General features: G+C 37.0%; 3 protein-coding genes across 4 annotated transcripts; 1 reads left to right on the top strand and 2 right to left on the bottom strand.

Annotated features, from left to right (window-relative positions):
• Positions 1-557: 557 nt before the first annotated feature.
• On the top strand, positions 558-4,157 carry LOC124633696. 2 transcript variants are annotated; one of them, XM_047169001.1, is made up of 2 exons: positions 558-998; positions 3,363-4,157. In XM_047169001.1, exons 1-2 carry the CDS (start codon positions 821-823, stop codon positions 4,064-4,066), a joined length of 882 nt encoding a protein of 293 aa, XP_047024957.1. In that variant the 5' UTR covers positions 558-820; the 3' UTR covers positions 4,067-4,157. The 2 variants fall into 2 exon arrangements, 1 of the variants encoding a protein (XP_047024957.1); XR_006984774.1 differs by lacking the exon at positions 558-998 and adding an exon at positions 2,079-2,212.
• On the bottom strand, positions 1,000-4,702 carry LOC124633695 (protein ALP1-like). The gene is made up of 2 exons (XM_047169000.1): positions 4,174-4,702; positions 1,000-3,218 (listed from the first exon to the last, which is right to left on the bottom strand). The coding sequence occupies exons 1-2, from the start codon at positions 4,287-4,289 to the stop codon at positions 2,312-2,314; spliced, it is 1,023 nt and encodes a 340-aa protein (XP_047024956.1). The 5' UTR covers positions 4,290-4,702; the 3' UTR covers positions 1,000-2,311.
• A 495-nt stretch (positions 4,703-5,197) lies between these two features.
• On the bottom strand, positions 5,198-16,400 carry LOC124633693 (beta-secretase 1-like). The gene is made up of 10 exons (XM_047168999.1): positions 16,243-16,400; positions 15,719-15,838; positions 13,935-14,087; positions 13,518-13,692; positions 11,890-12,137; positions 11,169-11,240; positions 10,069-10,176; positions 9,536-9,670; positions 8,193-8,527; positions 5,198-7,226 (listed from the first exon to the last, which is right to left on the bottom strand). Exons 1-9 carry the CDS (start codon positions 16,375-16,377, stop codon positions 8,216-8,218), a joined length of 1,458 nt encoding a protein of 485 aa, XP_047024955.1. The 5' UTR covers positions 16,378-16,400; the 3' UTR covers positions 5,198-7,226; positions 8,193-8,215.
• Between the last annotated feature and the right edge of the window lie 1,680 nt (positions 16,401-18,080).

Raw genomic sequence — 18,080 nt, 5'->3', positions numbered from 1 at the left:
ATTCAAACTATAATGATGTGTATTCCTTATACAATATTAAAAATACTTGTGCAATACCTATATTTATAAAGATTGTACTAAAATATATATGTACTTGAAAATAGTTTAGTGTATGCGAGTTAAAATTGGGACAAGAACACTAAAAGTAATTCAATGTTAAGAACAGACAAAATACATTGATTGTACAAACAGTTAGGTATATAATTAAGTACACATATCCGCTATTTAACAATATCTTCTATCAAGTATCACGTTATAAATCTGAAATATGTTTTCAATCATAAGAAGTGCGATAGTAACTTAGAACAAGTTGATACGCGTACTAAGACGTATTTTATTATTATCACAATACTAATAATAACCACAACAAATGCGATACTTTACTTTAGGTCGAGCTTTGGCTAAATGAGAACCTCTTTCTGAAGTCGGTTAATATAATGGTTAAGGTTGCAATGCAAATTGAGCAGCGAATTCACAATTTAAAATGTTACTACAATTTATGTCGTTGAGATTCCTACTTTTTTGCAAATATATCGCAGGAGTAAAAATTTGAGCTTTAGGCCCATAGCACACGGCGTTTTTTAAATGCGCTGATAACGCGCGTTTCAGGAACGCGCTTCTTCGGCGCTGTAAACGCTAATTGTTGCGTTTGCATTGATAATAGAAACGCGCGCATGAAGCGCGTATACGCGCATTTGAAGCGGTACAAACGCGCGTACAAAGGAGCGGAGTAGGGCAGAGGGGGTGGGGGTCCACCACTGCGCCCGCGCCTCAGTTGCAATAATGGTTTATTGTGTGCTGCGCGTGTATCTCGTTTAAAATGGAACCCTTCGACACCGACCGCTTTATAACAGAAATAAACAATCGTCCAGCTACATGGAATTCACTACTGCCCGAATATTCAAACAAAGTGTTAAAAAGAAATGCTTGGGATGAATTGTGCCAAATTTTTTATAACAATTTTAATGAAAAAACCAGTAAGGAAAAAAACCTGGCAGGTAAGATTTCTTATATTTATTTAAAAATAATTTATTATAGTTTATAGTGCGACGGTACATAGAACAGTAAAACAGTAGAACATGTAATTAGGTAGGTACCAGTGGCGTAGCCTCCATACAACACGATTCCCATCGGCTTCCCTTGGCAGATTCTAATAGGTATATGTATTTTTTTTATATTTACAACAATAGCTTCACTGAGCCCTAGTCTTACAAAAATCTATTCGACTAATCTACGTAATTATCGCAAACAATATAATTACATTACACCAGGGTGACCATTTGTGGCAGGTTCCTGCCATTTTGTACAGATTAATTAAGGACAAAAAAACCCTGGCAGTTGGCAGAATTTATTTAATTAATTTACTGAGAGTCTCAGTAAATTAATTATATAAATTATTAATCTATGCCAGGCTTTTTTTGTCCTTAATTAATCTGTCAAAATGGCAGGAACCTGCCACAAACGGTCACCTTGCATTACACGCTTTCACAAAATATTCTTCAATAAGCTGAATACAAAATACGCAATGTATTTGAATCGCGCAAACGCACACGTATATTATTTTACGCGTGCCGATTTTACTCGCTCATATTTATGGGAATTCAAATGTTTGAAATGTATGCGATTCACGCATACATACACATTACTACCACATGCAAACACTGTCGATAATATGAGCCGGGTAAAGCCGATCTGTGATAGCTTACAATCTTTATTATAAGAATATTATTTCGTTTCATTTGTCCGTTGCAATATAATGTTGTAAGTTAAATTTGACCCACTTGTCGGTTTCCAATTAAGCTGAAATTTTGCATAAATGTGTAAATCGCATGACAGTGGAATATTATGATGATGTATGACGTAGAACTGATCTGATGATAGAGGTGGAAGGTGGCCATAGGAACTCAGTAATAAAGCGATGTACTTCCATCGAGTTTGGACTCGTTTCATTTGTCTTGATGAGTATTTTGTATTCAGACAGTTTCCAAGGTCTCATGATGGAGCTGGAGGGTGGCCATGGGATCTCTGTAATAAAGCAACGTAATTCCGTCGAGTTTGGGCTCGTTTCATTTGTCTTGATGAGTACTTTGTCTTCAGACAGTTTCCAGGGTCTGACGATGGAGCTGGAAGTCGGCTATAGGATCTTCGTAATAAAACAAAGTAATTCCATCAAGTTTGGGCTCGTTTGATTCGTCTTGATGAGAACTTTTATGTAAGTAATTTAATGACGTCTTGTTTATTGACGCGGTAAACTTTTTTTTGTGCTGGCTTTACTTTTCTTTTTTTTCACCCTACGCTACTGGTAGGTACCCTAAATTTTAGAATCTTGCCATGGTACTGCACCTTCATCACTAATAAAATAATCAGCGTACATATTTCGTATCATAGTTCCGCTTAATTGTCCCTGTGACCGTCTTGCACCAATCGAAATCAAACTTGCATCTTCAGGAGGATCTTCTAAACCAACTATACTCAAAGAATTATGAAAATTATAACCGTCACGTTCACGTATGAAATTATGCAGTACACAACAGGCTTTCACAATAGCCACACTGAAGTCCACGCTAACGTTCAGTGGCCGATTAAAGATTTTAAATTTGTTGCTTAATATACCAAATGTACATTCAATGTATCGTCTGGCACGTGTCAAGCGGTAATTATATATTCTTTTCTCTCGTGGCAAGATTTTTCCAGCGTAAGGTCTCTGTAAATGTTGAGATAATGCAAAGCCTTCATCTCCAACAAACGTAAATGGTATTGGCACTCCATTATTAGATATTGGTCTCGCATTTGGTATATTATAATTTCCTTGCCTTATCTTTTTGGTCCATTCACTACATTCATTTATTGTTGAGTCTGCAGCCTTTCCATAGCATCCGACATCTATATCGATAAATCTGTAATTTGCGTCACATATTGCAAGCAATACGATGGAAAAATATTTTTTATAATTAAAATACTCTGATCCACTATGTTGAGGTTTTATAACTCTGATATGTTTCCCATCGATAGCCCCAAGTAGATTGGGAAAATTTGCGTATTTCATAAATCCTTCAGCAGTTTTTAGATGTGATTCCTCGGTTGGTTCTGGCATACAGATGTTTTTTAATTTATCCCATATTATTTTCACTGTTTCACGGACTATGATGCCTGCCGTCGTTTGTCCACACTTAAAGTCATAGTGAATATCTGAGAAATAGCAACCCGTAGCTAAATACCTGAAAAGAATAACATTTTTAAAGCTTCTCTTGTTATCGTAAATTTTACATATTTAATTAAAATTAACCTACAACTACTTATTTCAAATGAATTAAAATTAACCTAATAAATAACTAAACTATTTACATTATTATTGTTTTCAGTCATTGAACTTCAAAGAAAATGGAAGAGCATTAAGGACGCTTATAAAAGAGACAAGGCGAAGAACAATAACTGTTCCAGTGGATCTGGAGCTAAACCTAGAAGACCCTACATATATTCCAATTTGCTAACTTTTTTAGACCCGCTTTACGAAATAAGATCTCCAAGTCAAAATGATGATGCAGCACTGGGGAATAACCAAGACTGTGATTTTCAAAAACCACATTCACCAAAGAAGTCTAAAAAGACTCCAAAACATGAAGACCCACAAGACAAATTGTATGAAGCACTGACAGCAAATCTCAAACAGTCTAAGGAAGCGAATAATACAATTTTATCTGAAAATCCCGACATACTGTTCTTAATTTCGTTAGCTAAAGATTTTTCTGCTATCAAAGAGGAATTTAAGTTAGAGGCCAAAGCTGATATGATAAATTTAATTCGTAAATATAAAAATATGGGACACTCATCGAGAATATTGAATGAAAATAGATACCAAGGTGCATTTCAATATGAACATCAGTATGGATACCAGTCTGGATATCAGTCTGAATCTGGATATCAGTCTGAATTTCAACCACAATATCCAAGTAATCAATCAGCGCCAAGAAACGAATCTGTCAGTTCACTTCAAAATTTAGATAGCAATGAATCGGTTACAAATGACTCCGATATCATATCTGACATGTATGATGATATTGAATAAATCTTTTTCTCTTATTCATAATCTAAGTGCACTTATAACATTTTACGATTGATTTAAAAATGTAACAGAACAATAAATAAATAAATAAATACTAGTTGTTTTCTTACCTCAATGTGATGAGCAAACGTTCTTCTGCCGATATACATGATCTCATTGCTGTATTTTGACGAGTTAACTCAGGTTTTAGAATCAAAAGAAGTTCTTGGAATGACGAATATGACATTCGATAACAATTATAAAATTTCTTCCATCTTCTATGTATTACCAATTTTTTAAAAGTTGTATGATAATGACCACTCAATCTTTTTTCACTCGTAAATGGATCTATCCAATAAATTCGCTTTTTTTTTACGTTTTTTACTTTTTAAAAGAAGTACTAAAGCCAAAGTAAGCAGTGTTGTCTCAACCGACGCCATTGTACAACTGAAGAAGAGGAGTCTCTGATCAAAACGCAAAAGGTACGAGCGACTACAGCGCGTCTTACCGCTGTACCTGCGCGTATACGCGCAGAAGAGGCAGGTTTTATAATCGCCCCGTGTGCTTAAGTTACAAGGTTGCGATCCAATCTCGTTTGAATCGTGTATACGCGCGTTCTCTGCGCGTCGTCAGCGCGTTTAAAAAACGCCGTGTGCTATGGGCCTTACCACAACACCATTCCAACGTTGAACAAAAAACTATTACTTCAATCTACAAAAAAATCTGATATTTTATAGTTGCAATGCCGAAAACTAAAGAAAAATACTATATTTATATTCTAAGCGTGAATACTTTACTATAATACTTATGGCAATTCGTAATATGGCAAATCGTGAATATATACCGAGGTGCCAGAATAGTGATAATTCAGAATGCGTGTAACGTTTATATTAATAATTATTGACTTCTAAAATTGCGACTGGATTAAGATATAAATTATAGTTGAAGATTTCCTTATTCGTAATTAGCGTATGAAGCCAATTTAACGATGTGTTATGAGTATTTTACGTGTTGAGTTGACAGTCACAGCAGTAAGTCAACAGTCAGTAAGATCTAGTTTACAATTGATTATTTCATAGCGGGACCTAAGCATTAAAAATAGTTAAATCTTGCTTAAAGAGGAAAATGTTTCGAATAAGCTCTACAATAAACCTATTTTACGTTAACAAAATATAATTTTGTGAAATTGAGATCAATTTTTTAATATTGGATTTTTGATAAGCATTAACATCAATGATTTGAAACAAGTCTAGCATAAATACCTAATATATAATACCTTACGTACCTTTATTATCGAGACGTCAAATAAACTGATAGATCTGTAAATTCCTTACATCATGTGGAACATCAATTATGTATAGTAAAGAGTGTTTTCCATTCGAGTACAGTTAATTTAACGTTACGATAACGACCACGCTAGGCTTAATTGTTCTAGAACAATTTATATCTAGATAATATTTATATAGTAGTACGAAGTTTCCATGTTTAATAGCAATGCTGTTTAGAAACTACAAATATCGATAGAACCGTGTAGCCCCGAAAGTAGAATGATTTTAAAGATATTTACTTTACAAGTAGACTAAGGCTTGCTTGCACTACTCCCAAATATTTTTATAGGTCAACTAGCTACCGCCATCTGTGTGGTAGGAACTACCTACTCGTCGCACCCGGATAAAAATCCTTCCTCGACACAATTCTACCTAACGCATTAGAATTTTCCAAATCAGTCCAGTAGTTCCTGAGTCTATCGCGTTCAAACCAACTTTTTAGCTTTGTATTACCAGTACAGAAAATTCTACCTTCATCGTTTTGAAACAAATTATACAGAACACATTATATTTTTATTTATGGAGCGATGGTGCAAGTCAGCCTTGATACTAATACAAGCTGTTGATTTTCATCCGTGCAAATCGACACTTAATATGGTACGTATTTTTTTTTAAATTATGTTTACGGAAATCCGTCAGTGTCACCTAGCCGTAATTAAACTCGGCGCGTGTGTTACTGGCTTTAAAACTGCACTGCGCCCTCACACAAACGCAAACACAAAGCATACGCAACGAGCATCAATCATTGCATTCATAAAATTGGGTTAATTCAGAAATATTATTAAATAGCAAGAACAAAAAAAAACCGGCACATATCAGCTATTTCCCGCATACCATACTTTCAATTGATTACGTATTTATGTCAACCTCCTTGAATTTTGCACAGATGCAAATCAACAGCTTGTATTCACAATACGAGTAATTCGTTGAAATTATAAAATATACACCTAGGTAATAAATACATTATCTACTTATCACTTACAAAAATAAAATACTACTCTTTTAGAGTAAATTATAACTAGATTAAAAAACCAGAATGCCTAATCGAGTATTTACATTGTATCACACAATTTTTTTTGAATTTTGGTATTGGTAATTTTAAAAATATTTACAGTGCAAATCCAATAATTAATTACATCCTAAGGACTATTTTGAATATACAGTTTTGTATTGTTCGATGAACACTGCTTTATATTCCCTGAATATACCTCTAGTATTAATTGTTCACACTTTTTGACTTTGAGAACGAAAAAGATTAATTAGGTACCTACTTATTATAATAATATTCTAAGATTTAGACTCCATCAAACCGGAACGGAGCGGAGAAGTTTTTAAGCAAGTAATAGTATTATTCCATATGTTCGAGTAACAAAATTCTATTGGTTCTTTATATACCTACTTCTCAGCTCCGCTTCGATTTGGTGGACTCGACGCCTCACAATGAGAAAATCACACTTTCAAAGACATGAGTAAGGTACAAGGAAACTGAAACTACTGAAACGCTTACTTATAAGTTCTAAAAGTCGTTCTGTTAGTTTAAAAGTCTTTCTGTGACCATTTACGTAAGTTGCGACAGATATAGAATGATGTTTGAGATGTCTCTCTTTTAAGTAGCGTTTCAGTATGCGACCGTAACAATACCTACCAAATATGTTAAGTCACTATTAACCTATAAATATATTATTACATAAGAGTTTTTTGTCTAAATGAGAAGGTTTAAAATAAAAATATCCCTCCAGTTTATGTTAAATACTATTTTTTTTTTCTTTGAGATCAGAATCAAAACGCCTTATGTTGCAGTTTAAATATAGAAATAAAATATCTAGATTTTGACGTTATTGACTAAGACCAGAACTATACTTCGGCCGTTCAGAGAATGCGTTCCTGACACCTATCAGTTAGTCACGACTAGTGATGGGCACAACATAACACTGAGTTCGTTACCGTTCCTTCAAAATGAACCGCCGCATTATTTTAAGATTATTTTCGTTTTAAATTGGCGGAATCATTTGTTTTATATTTTAGTTATTTAAGTGGAAACCAAAAAAAGGTAATATTCATATAATAAAATTGTTTTATTTATTCTTTGTTACAAGTACATTGAATTGAATGTGCGAACAGAATATTAATCAGACTCCGATTTGCTTGAGGAGGTGGTGTCTTCATCATCATCTTCGCCTACATGTATAATTATATTATTATCAATAACAGAATCAATCCTGATATCTCGGTCTAACAAAAGCCGGGTAATCAAATAAAAACAGATCGAAAACACTTGAAAAACGTGGTCTATGCGCACGAAACGACAACGGACGACTGTTTTAGCGTCACAAAATGGCGGCCCATAACGCCATTTGGGGTTACCATTTTTAATCTAAGTATAAAAATGCGGTTTGGTCATAGTTTTATTTTTATATTTCATAAACGTTATAATTAAGTCTTATAGTCCATTATTTTCCAATTCTTAAAAAGAAAATCAAAACGTATTATTTTATATTATAACTGTATAAGAACAGATTACGATACTTGCCTGTTATTTTTAGCACAGCACTACAAAATATAAACCGCTGACATAACCTTGTAATAGCGCAGTATAGATTTAGAAAAATATTGTTTACCAAGTTATTTGACACTCAGTTTGGCACAAAATTATAACATTCATTGATTATTGATATAATAATGTTGTTTTAATGCTCCTCAATTGTTAAAACGGTAAACAACCAGCAAAAATATTTTTATCGTAACTGCAACGCCATTGCAAAGTTACGTCGTCAGTTCAATCGCGACGTGTCAGGAACGCATTCTCTGAATGGCCGAACTATAGAATAAATTCAGTCAATCCTCTCTACTCAGATTCTTGTTCAACTAAGGCTGTTTGTGACAGAGATATTTGTTGTAGCCTTCGAACTTTTCTGTCACATAGGGATTTTAAAGTAGGCGCTAGTAAATATATTATTACACTTGTTGCTATAATAAATACTCCACACAATGACCACTGGGCAGCTTTGATAGTCATATATACGTCTGCAACCGGCCTTATTAGTTGACAACTCGATAAAAGTGACTCAGAAGCGTTGTAAGGACCCGTGATACGAGCGTTTGAGCCGCATTCTGATGATTGGAAACCAATCCAACCGGCCGATCTATTGAATAGGACCTGAAATCATAAAAAAATAACATTTAAATAAAACTTTGCCGGCATTGCGCAACTGTTGTTAGGTAGCTGTAAGTTCGCTGACATCCCGGCGATGGATTCTTAAGAGGCTGACAGCAAACAAAACAAAATACGTAGCTACGAAAGCGAAGCCTGTTGACGGGACGTTCGTAACATAATATAAATTAATAGCTTTAAAATGAGTTGAGTAGTCAAAAATAAAATAACTAAGTTCTGTATTTACATATGGACTCTTTAATGTTACAAATTTTATCAGTGTGCGTTGATAAGTAATACAGATATTTTTTTTGGAAGATCATTTGAAGAGGTAAGTTAACATTTTTTTATCGAGAAAACTTTTCAAGAACGAGTTGTAAAATTAACAGGTTCTCAGAAATATGTTCATGATTAATATATTTTTTTTTCGCCGTCAAAAACCGTATAAGTTTGGCAAAAAATTGTTTGAGACAAGGCAATTTGGGTGGTGTCACCGCCTTAAATTGACGTTATATAACGTTTTACATGAGATACGATTTAAGGGTCAAATTCAATGACAATTTAATCGCTGGGTTGGAGCTGCGCCGTGCCATGCCATTCACGTAAGCCATGACCCTTAGTTACAAAGAATTTTATATGAAAGAAACCAAACTTTGCTGTAAGAATACTTCATAATAAGAGGATTGGCATTATATCCGGAGTCATACTAAGCCATGGACAACAAAATGACGAGAGGAAGGGCCATAATGGAAAATCTCCTAAGAAAGTAGCGGGGGTAGTGGTCGGGGAACCAGGACCGTTACTGCCTCCGCCCCTATACGCCTTCTTTGGAAGACGCCCATTTTTTGTAATATTTTAAATTTTTGGCATATGTCTCAAAGAATCCGAATGCCTCGTTAGTTTACTTGCAACTGATGGTTTTGGTCACGCCCACAGTACGTTTTAGACCTACCTGCCTTATGGCATCTCCCCTCATCTTTCCTATCTCCCTGTATCAAATAGATTCAACTGTACCTGCAATCCTTCCATAGCAATGTATCCGATGACAGTTTCCGTGCCTCCCGCTTCCAATCCCAGTTTATAGCAATATGTAGACACGGTCCCAGTTGTGTTGCTGCTGTTGTGAACGCCCACGACAAGCATGTAATTCTGTACAAAATCACATACATTTTTATTGAAAAAAAAAAAATATTTATTGCAAATCAAACAATGGACACAATTTTTTTTGTAGGTATAAAAATTTCAGTTGATGTAAAAATGGTCTTAAGCAAAAATATTTATTTCCAAAATTACATTTGACTGATGATGTCCACCTAGCCGATTGTCGACCACGGCAGCTGTTCTCATATAAGATGACCAAGCTAAGCAGGACATTGACACCTCATATTCAGAGCACTAGCATTTGCGCATTGTATTTAAGTTAAGTATTGCATTTATTGTTATAATCTTATGTATTAGTTTAAAAGCATTTTTATATTTTTGTATCGTATTTTTATGGGCTTTAATTCCCTGAAATAAATAAATAAATAAAAATAATTGGTAGTCACCTGCGGTGGAATTTCCAACGTGAAATACTGATTATCAGCATCGGCACTAAGAAGGTCTATCGCCAACCAGGGCAAGGACCACACCTGAGGCTCCGGCCAGCAGGCAGCCTAGAACCAGACAAATAAATTCCCTGTATCGTAATATTTTAGATATAAAATCACGTTTGTTGTATGGGAGCCCCCTGACTACTATTTTAATTATATTTTCAGTATTTGCTGTTACCAGGTGACAGATGAACAAGGTATACTCCCGTAGGGATAAGGGATAGGATCACGTTTTACCCTTTGGATATGGTCGCCTAAAAATGACTCACAATTTGGTCAGCGACATCTAGTCATCAGCTAGGAAAATAATTAAAAGGAAAATCCCTCATCATCTTTTGATTAGTCACACAACATGCGTAGTTCTGGAGCCTGCCTACTGTTTGGTATAATAGGGTAGTAGATAGGGGTATAGGTAATTGGTATATAGGTCATCATCCTCCGAGCCTTTTTCCCAACTATGATTATCATTGGCTACTTTTTTATCAACACACCACGAAGCTTCGGACGGAAGGTAGTAATCCATAATTCAGAAACTTCCGGAAAGGCACTATTAGATGGCGGGTCCTGGCTGTCATTCGAACATCTCTGGCAGTTGTTACGGCTAGTCAGAAGCAATATTGCCTGGGTAACTGAGTCGTAGAGGTCAGATATGCAGTCGCATAATGTAAAACACTAGTTCTCAGCTGCATCCGGTTAGACTTGAAGCCGACCCCAACATAGTTGGGAAAAGGCTAGGCAGGTGATGATGATCATGACATAAATGAGTACAAATTCAACACTCAGTTAATAAAGAAAGTAAAGATTAATGTATAGTTATCGGCACGTATCTTGAGCTCTGACCTACATCTGCGCAGAAGTGATTTATTAGCAAAGGACCAATCCCGAGTGACGGCTATGACGCGATGCGCTGCGGGTCAATCACCGCTTTAGCCCGCCCCCGCGCCTCACTTCATACCACAAAAGGGACCCAATAAATTACTTCTGCGCAGGTGAAGGTCAGAGCTCAAGATTCATGCCGATAACTATGATAGGATAATAAATGTGGAAGTATTTACCTCTCTTCCATTCCAAAATTCATCCAATATTACTTCAGATTTTCGAAATTCGTCCTTGAGCTCATCAACAACCTGAAATATTGAAACGTAAGGATATTACAATATTATGATAAATGCCACACTTAATAGGACATTGGCGTTAAAAAGTTTCACTTTCGTTTCACTTTCTTATCACTAATTGTCACTTAATTTGCAAAAGTGGTGCCACTTACCACTATTTCATAGCATCAAGCTAGTTTTCATTGGTGTAGGATATTAAACTGAGTCACGTAGATATTGTATGAGTGCCTATTTCTATGATATGTTATCTAGACACACAACGAAAGGAAAATAAACTTGTATATTATCATATCCAAAGATAAGGAACAAATTATTTTGCTGTTAGAAGAAAATAAATAATATTATATTTTTTTGACATCTTTGCATATTTAAATATGGCTACGTGACTGTCGGCAAACGCTTTGAACATGTCATGACATGTCCTTTCACGTCAAGATATGTCTTCAAGTGTCTCGTCTTATCTATGGCGGCATTTGGTGACGTGCACTTCTTGCACTACATCTATTTCTTTAATAAAGGCGAGTTTGTGAGTGTGCTTGTATCTTTGTTATTTCGCAATCAAACGGTACTCTATCCAGGGGAGGGAAGTAGTTCCCTACGAAGCGTGTGAACCAGCTGATGGAGGCTAGTCAAATTATAAGTAAAACCTACAGTTATTTACCTGTCTAAACAACTTATCAGGCAGCTTTATTTGAGTTGTTCCACTATCCACAATGCTTTTGACTGCGTTCAGTTTAACGCACATTTCTTCATCGGGGTCCCTCACTTCATCTTGAACGTGGACCTCATTAGTTTCATTACTCTTCGTACTCATAACTCTGATAGCTATGACACCTACTTCATACCATCGTTTGCGCAACACCGGTGTACGAAATGTTTTATTACGATTATAATTTCGTGTGTGGTCATCTGTAAAAGAAAGAATAAAATTACTTAAGTTATCATTGTCATCCTCCTGCCCTTATAAAAAATTTATTTGGGTTCAGCGTATTAAGTCTTTCCTTTCCATTCCTCAATGTCACGCGTCATAGACGGGCAGCCGCAAGCCAGAAAGTCTGACCACCAGTCATACCAAGGGGTAAAGGGTCTAAAAACATAAGTACACATGCTCGTTATTGTGACGAATGTTGTAAAAAATGCGTCACAATAAACGACATGTTACTGTACGCGATGTCATTATATCCGACTTTTTATAAAGAATTTTATAGGTATGAAAACCAAACTTCGTAGTTTAATTACGTCACAATAAACGGTTGGTCAATGTAGGCGGAGTCATAATAAACGGATTCTACTGCACTAAATGACTCAGCTAAGATTGCGTACTTTCTAGACGTTAAAGACGCACTCACGTAAGACTTCACACATGTTGTGCAGGACTCACTAGACACACCTCCTTTACAACACGTGTTGTGCATGAGTCACTTGCTAGACATACCTCCTTTACAACACGTGTTGAGAAGGAGTCACTAGCTAGACACACCTCCTTTACAACACGTGTGACTCACTCGGCCTTCACAAAATCCGGATATTGTTTTTATTTCACAATAAACGGTTGGTCAATGTAGGCGGAGTCATAATAAACGGATTCTACTGCACTAAATGACTCAGCTAAGATTGCGTACTTTCTAGACGTTAAAGACGCACTCACGTAAGACTTCACACATGTTGTGCAGGAGTCACTAGACACACCTCCTTTACAACACGTGTTGTGCATGAGTCACTTGCTAGACATACCTCCTTTACAACACGTGTTGAGAAGGAGTCACTAGCTAGACACACCTCCTTTACAACACGTGTGACTCACTCGGCCTTCACAAAATCCGGATATTGTTTTTATTTTATATTTTAAATCTCCTTTTTTATAAATGGGACTGTTTATTTGAAAGGATGTTTACTCTGTAATTGAAAGACTGGTTCTTAGACAAAAGAAACCCATTGCCTGTTAAATAATCGTCATTTTCATAAATGCCACTCGACAACAATGATAAAGACGCATAGTGATAAAATCTATCGAATCTACCTAGCTAGTGGCAGTAGCCACTTGAAATAATCATAATTCATTGACTTTTAGTCACTTGATGCGCTAACTGTAGATAAAACCCTACACGTACTTGTACACATGGAGTAATGTAGACATCAGACGTGCGGTCTAGCGAGTAAGTTCGCAAAACGTCTCATCAAACGCTTGAGATCTTTGTATTCACGTCATTGAGTCAACTAGCGTAACGAGTTGTTTTATGGCGATGAAATTAGGTGCTATTCTAAACCACATATAAATGTTATACATACCAACAACATTGAAATATCCATAATGTGTTGTATTTGTTGCGCTTACTGGTCCACATAGTTTTAAATAGAACGACACTGGCCTATTCAAATTACGGTCAACTGCATCCAGCCAGGATTCTACTGAACCGGCTTCACCCCACGCTCCAACTGGCATATATGCAAGACCAAGGAGACCCTGAAAGTTGTACACATATTTTTTTTATATTTAAATAGCAACAATGAAGGAACGAATAGGACAATCTTTGTCAAGTATAATTCCAGCTTTTAAGATACTACAATTGCAAAACAGTCAAAATGGCAAATGCCAGGTTTTTTATTATCCATTAATTTGACATATATTCTATCATTAAGGTAAGGTCATATTGAGAAAAACAGAACATAAGTCTATTCTTGATTTTTTAAACTTATTCTGCTTACCTGCCATGCAGAGGCTTTAGTGAAGAAATCATGACTTTCTGTAATGAGTGCAAAGTCTGTGCACACTTCTGGTAAACCATTGAGGGAAGGAAACTGAATAAAGTCTGACGCTAAGAGTCCTGTCCAATTGCCTTGTGTGTATGCGGCTTGTATCTGTAAAAGTGCAACAAATACTGTTTAAATATCTTCAATAATTCATTTGCAGTTTCTTGATATACCTAAAGTGATAAAGAGAATGAAAGTAGCACCAGTAACCAAAAAGAACTGATTGTCATGGTAAGGGGTGATGCAGAGAAATGAGGGGCATACATTAAGCCTTATGAACATGATTGTGGTTTTTTTTTTCCTTTGTGTTTTTAATCTGCTATCAGTCTACTCAGACTATGATCAGATGCGTGGAGATACTAGAAGAGTATTTATAGTAATGGGGCCAGTGCCCAATTCTATTTAGTCAGGCAGCACAATGTCAGCTTTCTTGAGTCTCTTTAGATGGTTCTGCACCAGTAGTGACTGTGACAGAGGATTTGGATGGGACTGGAGCTCAACCTTCCCTTATATCTGTTGAGGTACCGTTTGGTTTCTTCATGAATGGTTGGCATTTCCAGATACTGGTGGATTTCTGAGTTCCGAGTATACCAAAGGGCAGCAGCTATGACCCTTAAGATATTGTTTTGGGCTCTTTGAATGCACATAATGTTCGATTTGCTAGCAGAGGTCCACAGTTGGATGCCATATGTCCAGATTGGTTTTATAATGGCACAGTACTCTCTTAGCTTGTTACTCAGTGATAATGCAGATTGTCGACCCAGTAGCCAAAGGAGACTTTTGAAACTTAAGTTTATTTCTGTCCTTTTTGTCCTTAGGTGGTCTTTCCATATTAGTCTCCTATCCAGGTAGAATCCTAGGTATTTTACACAACTTGACCGAGGTAGAGTGTCATGACCCAAGTTGATTGGGGGGCAGTCTCCACGTCTGAGCGTAAATGTAATGTGGTGCGATTTGGGCGCACTAGCTTTTATTCGCCACTTGTTCAGCCAGTCGTAGGTCTGGTCAAGTTGTTTTTACAATATGCAGCTCGCTTTTTTGGGATCATTGTTACAGGCCAGGAATGCCGCATCATCAGCGAAGGTTGCAACAGAGACGTCAAGACATTGAGGGAGATCACTGGTAAAGATATTGTATAATACTGGGACCAGAACGGAGCCCTGGGGTACCCCTGCAAGGCACGCTACAAGGGACGATCTTGCATCACGCAGTTTAACTTGAAAATACCTGTCACTAAGGTATGATTTCATTAGGGGGTAAAATGAGTGGGGCAAGAGTTGTTTTATCTTGCACAGTAGTCCTTTGTGCCACACACGATCAAAAGCCTGCTGGACGTCAAGAAAGGCAACTGAAGAATATTCCTTGTTTTCCATGCATTGCCTTATGGTGCGGTAGACTCGGTGAACCTGCTCAATGGTAGAGTGTTGCTCAAGAAAACCAAATTGATGGTCTGGGATGATTGATTGTGGATGGATATAGTGGAAATCAATACAGCTAGTAATGTTACTTGTGAGATGAAGGCCAAAAGAAGAGTATGGAAGAATGTTAAACATTACTTGAACACTAATTAAATTGGGATAAAGGCAGGATAAGAAGAATATCTGAATGTGTGGAAATCACTTTAATATAGGTCAATTTAGGTCAAGCAATTTCTGATCAAAATTTGGCATGGTTAGTGTGTCGATGGTCACTTTTTAGAATGCATATTAAATTGTGGGTTCTTCCCATTAAATCCTTACCTTATGTCCACTGTTATATAGACTGCTTGAATTATCCGAATGAAAATATATATTGCTGTCTTCTCTTGCATAAGCAGCTATGGCTAGAGTTGTACTCCCTGTGTCAACTAATAATTTAAACTGAAAATAAAGAACAATTAAGTGTTATTAGACTTTACATCAAATGGTAAATAAAGGTTTTTATTAAGAAATCATAACTATTTACTTATAACATATTTGTATGATCTTATTATGTCTTTTTAAATATAATAGGTACCCATATTCTCATTTATATGCAACTCTCTATAACTGACCAAAAATATATACTTTCAGAGATGCATTAAAAATGAAAAGAGCTCACTACGACCTCCACCGGTTGTTCAACCCATTGAGTTACAATGTACTACGTAAGTACATTATAACTCAATGGTTCAACCTTAGTTTGTAAATATGATCTCAAATTGGATACTGGCCAAAAATACAATTCAAGTTAAAAACATTTTTGTTTGCTGTATTTTTTATTCATATCAAATACTGATAAATACCTTTTGATGTGGATGTCCGAGATAAATGTCTATAGCATATGCTTCCCCAGCATCTCCATACAAGTTTATTTCTTCAGCAAAACAATTTGATAAGCTTAACATAAGAATTTTAAAAATAATAAATATCACTGCCATTTTCAATAGCGACTCGTACGAACACGGAATGACGGAACAACAGACAATTTGTTTTTCGACCACAGAACATATATACCCTAAAGGTTTTCGACTGTCAGTCTCTGTCAGTGTCACACTCACTGGCAATTTTAATGTCACTCACTTTATCAATTTTTTAAACATTATACTTATAGTAAGTGTATATATTAGGTAATAAGTTAGTTGTATGTTGTATATATGTATATTTATTATTAATATATTGTAAAAAGTTATTTGTAAATAAAAAAAAACTTTATCAATTTTACTTTGGCTGCGTTCCGAAAAATTTAAAAATTAGGAACATAACGTCTCACTTATGATCTGTAGAGCCCCTTACACAGAACTCTGTTTTAATGAAATGAAAATTTTAGGAATAGGTTGAACGTGAACTAGTGCGATTTCCTTGCATCTTTCTTATACTCTGAATTAACTGTCTTTTTTTTTTTGGTATGGCATCTCGCAGTTCAGCCTAGGAGGCCGTGTACTGCTTAACCGGACTTTTCCCTGTGGATGCCTAGATTTTAAGGCCTCCAGCCAGGGGCGTAAAACAACTTATAAACTAAGCGACTGCGCTAAGGGTACCCCCTGTGGGGTCGGACCTCGGCTTAGGGCGTCGCTGGGGAGGCAGCAAAGGGACAGGCTGGATCATATGATCATTATTATTAAATGGGGAATTTAAAGCTACTGGCTCAGCTCGCGGGCTGGCTCGATGAGCAAGGGTCGGGAGGACAGAGATCGGGACGTCGCGGCGGACCTCGGCGGCGAGGTTTGTACGAACGCGGTTTGTATTTGTGTAGGGTGCTAGTGAGTTTACTACTCTCTTGGAGGACAGTTATCTCATCGTCAGGTTCTAGAAGGGCATGCCTAGGGCGGCGAATCCTACTGATGCGGGAGGGAGTGTAATTACTGGCTGACACGATAAGTGAGTTATCGTGTTTCTCAGCGCGTTCGAAGTACCGTATGGCGGCACGCTTCATATACTGGCGGATGGTGGGGATTTTTAAGTCGAGATGAAGAATCTCATTTCGAACATAATAGGGAGCTCCTGTGATTTTCCGTAAAGCACGGTTTTGAAGGGCCTGCATTCTGTGAAGGCGGCGATGGCTTGCCTGTGCGAACACAGGGCAAGCATACGTCATGACGGGGCGTATGCACGATACGTAGAGGCGTAACTTGCATTTAAGAGATAATTTGCTCTTTGAATTGAGCAAGAAGTGCAATCTGCCGTACACAAAGGCTGCTCTAGAGCGCACCTTACGTATGTGCTCGGCGAATGAGAGGCGCTGGTCTAAGATTACACCTAGATATTTGGCATGCTCCTTCCAAGGAATCGGCCTACCAAACATGGTGACTGACGGGGGCGCGGGAGGAAGCCTACGGCGAGGGCTCGAAAAGAGTATGGCCTGGCTTTTGTCGGGGTGGAGTTCGATTCTCCATAGCCTAGTCCAGACACCTAGGGTGTTGCAATAGGCTTGGAGATGTCTCACTATGGCGGCTGGGCTGCGGCCTGAGCAGTAGATTGCCGTGTCGTCGGCGAATAGGGCTAATTGAACATGCTTGTTCTTAGGAATATCGCTAGTGTATAGCGTGAAGAGGATGGGGGAGAGTACCGAGCCTTGTGGGACGCCAGCTTTTATAGGGTGGGCCGAAGAAAGAGTGCCGTCAATGCGATAGCGAAAGGTGCG

Source organism: Helicoverpa zea, chromosome 10 (genome assembly GCF_022581195.2).
Source record: "Helicoverpa zea isolate HzStark_Cry1AcR chromosome 10, ilHelZeax1.1, whole genome shotgun sequence".
Taxonomy (NCBI): Eukaryota; Metazoa; Arthropoda; class Insecta; order Lepidoptera; family Noctuidae; genus Helicoverpa; species Helicoverpa zea.
This window is presented reverse-complemented; position numbering and strand designations above follow the sequence as displayed.

What these genes read in the sequence shown, in the direction of transcription:
- LOC124633696 (XM_047169001.1), top strand. Translation starts at nt 821, where the DNA reads ATGGAACCCTTCGACACCGACCGCTTTATAACAGAAATAAACAATCGT. An exon ending in TAAGGAAAAAAACCTGGCAG is followed by an intron (nt 999 to 3,362) that starts GTAAGATTTCTT and finishes TATTGTTTTCAG; the next exon opens with TCATTGAACTTCAAAGAAAA.
- LOC124633695 (XM_047169000.1), bottom strand. Translation starts at nt 4,289, where the DNA reads ATGTCATATTCGTCATTCCAAGAACTTCTTTTGATTCTAAAACCTGAG. An exon ending in CGTTTGCTCATCACATTGAG is followed by an intron (nt 3,219 to 4,173) that starts GTAAGAAAACAA and finishes TATTCTTTTCAG; the next exon opens with GTATTTAGCTACGGGTTGCT.
- LOC124633693 (XM_047168999.1), bottom strand. Translation starts at nt 16,377, where the DNA reads ATGGCAGTGATATTTATTATTTTTAAAATTCTTATGTTAAGCTTATCA. An exon ending in CTAAAGCCTCTGCATGGCAG is followed by an intron (nt 13,693 to 13,934) that starts GTAAGCAGAATA and finishes TACAACTTTCAG; the next exon opens with GGTCTCCTTGGTCTTGCATA. An exon ending in CGTTGGAAATTCCACCGCAG is followed by an intron (nt 9,671 to 10,068) that starts GTGACTACCAAT and finishes GATTTTGTACAG; the next exon opens with AATTACATGCTTGTCGTGGG.